Raw genomic sequence first — 4,031 nt, forward strand, 5'->3', positions numbered from 1 at the left:
ATTATATAGAAATATATGTTGGGATAGCATAGGAACCCAAGATGAATTTGGTAATCTAAATGCAAAATCTATAAGTCACAGTAACTTCAACCAACATGATGATGCCAAGTGGCGTCATATAGCAGAATAGATTAAGAAGTTCACATATTGCCCACAAAAAATGGTTGGGCAAGGTATCTGGTCATAAGGGAATGGGGGCTGGTACTTCCATCCAAAACTAATAAATTGAATTATCTCTATTTAAACCCATAGGGGTCGCAAATCCATGAAATTCAAATTAATTGCACAAGTGGGGTTCACATTGCATCTTCTTATTGCTTTCTCTCATTTATTGAATGAGAAGCAGTCAAATGGCAAAAGTGAAAATTTGGGTCACTTCTAAGTAGAAAAGTTGTAGTTGTGACAAATCAATCTACACACCCATGAACTATGGAAATTATGTGGGAATTACACACGTTCTAAAGTACTATCACTTACCGTTCCAACATCGGATCCATTCTTCAAAAGTATTTGAAGTTGTCATTTGGAAAATACAAAACAACAATTTCATTAATAATCCTAAATAATATACACATTTGACTTGCAACCTATACCTTACTAATAGAATTCTCCTAGCATATTCCTATTCCAGTGCACTAACAGTTTTACACTTCGGCTTCTTCATCCCTTCTTCAAGGGAGACACCATCCACAGAACATGAAATGTTGTCACAATAAATATACATACGGGAACTTGCACCGAATTCAATGACGTCCCCGACTCTTAATGTTCTAGCCATATTCTTCAATATCTTAGCTCCATTTACAAACGTGCCATGAGTAGAGTTGTCCACGAGCTGGAAGACCGTCGAACAAGGTGGAGAATCCTTTTCTTGTTCTGGCACGTTTGTCAACAAAGCATGCTGTTCCAAAACGTTCATTCATTCATTCTATCTCCCTCACATTCTTGAATCTTCGTTTCCATTAGTTATGACAGTTCTTTCCCATGAAAACTCGATACGACTTGAAGATTTTTAGTAACTCAGACTCATTTTCATAAGAATACAAGCTTATTCTAGAGTGTTATGATGAATTTGGATTTGTATACATGTCCTACTCTCTTTTCTAAGAATATTTGATATACTACTAAATAGTAATAATAGCCCTTTTTCTTGCCCCTGTCTGCTTATTATGTGTATGTTTTTATAAATATTTTGATAAATGCTAACAATTGTCATTTACATTAAATTAAGTTCTTTGAAGGAAAATAAAGGACAATATACATACATGACGGGATATTGAAGCATGATCAAGGATCACATTACAGTCTTCTCCTCGACCAAAAGATATCTTGTTCTTATTGAAAGGAATATTACCGATGCATTGTCCATCCTGGTCGAAATCATATAATTCTGCTTTAGTTTCCTGTTCCATATAGACCAACTATAAAGTAACTAAATATAATCACCTTCATGATATCGAGATGCAAAAATATAGTTCTATCCAGAATAGGAACGGCAGTAGATTTTAAGATGGAGGAATTAAATCCTGATGCAGATGAGTACTCATGCAACGCTGATAAAAAGCCTGGGTTTGGATTGACTTTACTTCGCTGCTCCCGGAGGAACCTTCATTACAATGGAGTAAATTTTAAGTGACGAAAAGTGAAACATACAATTCAGTCAAACTTCTTTATCCATCTAGCAGATATTTATATCTAAATACTTCATAGAAAATAATGGAATTTGCAACTATAACGTGCACATATCTTTTGATACATATGTAACAAATGCATTTCAAAGATGGGAAAGGAATCAAAATGGTCATTCCATGTTATGGTGCGAGGGAACATAACAAGAAATGAGAAGCTAATATTTACCACGACTATGATGTGGAAAGGGGGAAGACCATATACAGATGCATGGTTTTACCCAGTTGAATAGTTCTCAATTTGCATACAAACACTAAATGAAGACATTCATAATTGCAGTTCCAGTCAAATTGTGCCAGAAAGTTCTTCTAGCAACTGATTTTATTCCCAGTTATCAGTGAGAATATCATTGATACTTGAGATGTGCATTTTCTACTTTTGAAATGAGCATACTTTTCATTTGAAATGTAATTATGACAAAACCATTTGTGGTACACAATATGCTCACCATGGCAATGTGCAATCTCTAGACAGGTAGATGCATTAACCTTAACCTGCAGCTGCAGGAAAAGATGTAAGCTTTCTGAAACCTCTAAAAGATGAGGTGGCTATGATACCTCAAAATGCATGTTTATATAACATGAATCCAGAAACCCCAATAGCCAGATAAAAACCCTAAGTTTGTGACCATTTACTTACTTCAATGCATCCTGAACACACCAGTAATTGACGCGCATCAAATATGCAGCACATAATGTGGCAGATCTACTGACTCCAGCACCACAGTGAATTAGAACTCTTCCCTTATCCTTCTTCGCTTTCTCCACAATCTCATATGTAGGCTCAAAGTACTGTTCAATATCTGCAGATGAAGAATCTGAAAATTCCAAAAGTCCATGGCATAAATTATTGGCAATCAGAACTCTTTACATGATATGAATAGAAATTCAGATACACGGGCGATTATCTTATGTATGCTAGTGGTATATACTCATCCATACAGGACCCAACTTCCTTCATCTGAAAAGTTATTCACATATTTGAGCATAAAAAATATATCCTTACAGTTAAAACTATATAAATCCATAGATACTTTAATCATGATAAAAATATATGTTGTCAGTCAATCTTAACAAAAGTAAAACGCTCCTTTAGTTGCATTATCTATCTCAGAGGTAGCCTTCACTGCTTATCTACTCAAGCAACATATCTACTCGATGTGGATCAGATTGGAACATAATGAAAAGGACCTATAGCAGATTAATGCTTGGAATAGATTTCTTCAACACACTATTTGTAGAACATTTCCTCAATTTGCAGTAGAAAGTAAGGAATATAAATCATAAAAATTCAAGGTTGATGCAATACGTACCTTCTAGTTCGAAGAATGTGTGCTTGAAGGACTTTGGCAGCTGCAATTGTTCTGTATGTATTGTTAAGACATGAGAAATGTGGAGATTTTTCAGACAGTTTTGGTCTGTAGCATGAGTTAAATCACCTAGATACAAGAGGCCTGGAACTACCTGCACAAAATTTGTTTTCTCCATAATTTGAATCACAATCCATTTGACCATTGAAAAGAGAATAGTAAATTAAAAGTTTGAACCCAGGTTACCTCGGTTGGATGGTTCTTAATTTCAGACGATTTTGTTGATTTTGTGATAATAAATGGGTATTCTCGTGCAAATACTGTAAATGCTTCATCTTCACCTAATGAAAAGATGAAGAGAGAATCAGAAGAAGTATAAACGTTGGGAAGGTTACATGAAAATTCACCTTTTGCTATAAAGGATACAATGCAATAGGACAGTTCAGATATGGTTCAAAAAGTACAATATGTCTTGGACAAGAAAATGCAAAAAAAGGAAGAAGAAGAAAACTTGCATTGACGCTTCCGTCAGATATGTTACAGGAAGCACAAAACGAAGGCAGAGAAAGACTTACCATCATCAGAATCATCATTCTCGAGCACATGAATTGATCTAACAAGTCCTTCTTCTTTCAAGAAGGTGAAGACAGGATGCAACGAGGAGGAAGCTATTGCCTTCTTCCTCTTTCGCGTTGAGCGAGGAGGAGGCAAAACAAGAAGAACATCGCGATCCCACCAACAGTTAGGATACCATGTAGGAGGGCCAGGGCCAGCAACATAGCAGAGGGACTGTTTGTGGCCAAGGTCAAGGTGGATGCAGACCGAACCACGGATATGTCCGGCTGCGTAGGATGCAGAAGATCGAGTGTCGAGGACGAGCACACGAGGCTTGTCCATCAACAGGTTGTAGCTCCGCCATGCCATAGCTCTGTGTCTCCAGGCTCAGGCTCAGGCTCAGGCTCAGGATCGGCCCCTGCCTCTTGCCAAACCAATATGGAGAGACAGACAGACAGAGAGAAACAGAAAGAGCAGA

General features: G+C 37.0%; 1 protein-coding gene across 1 annotated transcript; it reads right to left on the reverse strand.

Annotated features, from left to right (window-relative positions):
• Positions 1-528: 528 nt before the first annotated feature.
• On the reverse strand, positions 529-3,962 carry LOC147868150 (uncharacterized). The gene is made up of 7 exons (XM_087315875.1): positions 3,574-3,962; positions 3,245-3,339; positions 3,002-3,152; positions 2,329-2,506; positions 1,447-1,606; positions 1,266-1,370; positions 529-901 (listed from the first exon to the last, which is right to left on the reverse strand). The coding sequence occupies exons 1-7, from the start codon at positions 3,920-3,922 to the stop codon at positions 623-625; spliced, it is 1,317 nt and encodes a 438-aa protein (XP_087172001.1). The 5' UTR covers positions 3,923-3,962; the 3' UTR covers positions 529-622.
• Between the last annotated feature and the right edge of the window lie 69 nt (positions 3,963-4,031).

The sequence above is a fragment of the Azolla caroliniana genome, unplaced genomic scaffold (assembly GCF_043228905.1).
Source record: "Azolla caroliniana isolate FFs.n. ecotype wild unplaced genomic scaffold, voAzoCaro1.0.p SCAF_1, whole genome shotgun sequence".
Taxonomy (NCBI): Eukaryota; Viridiplantae; Streptophyta; class Polypodiopsida; order Salviniales; family Salviniaceae; genus Azolla; species Azolla caroliniana.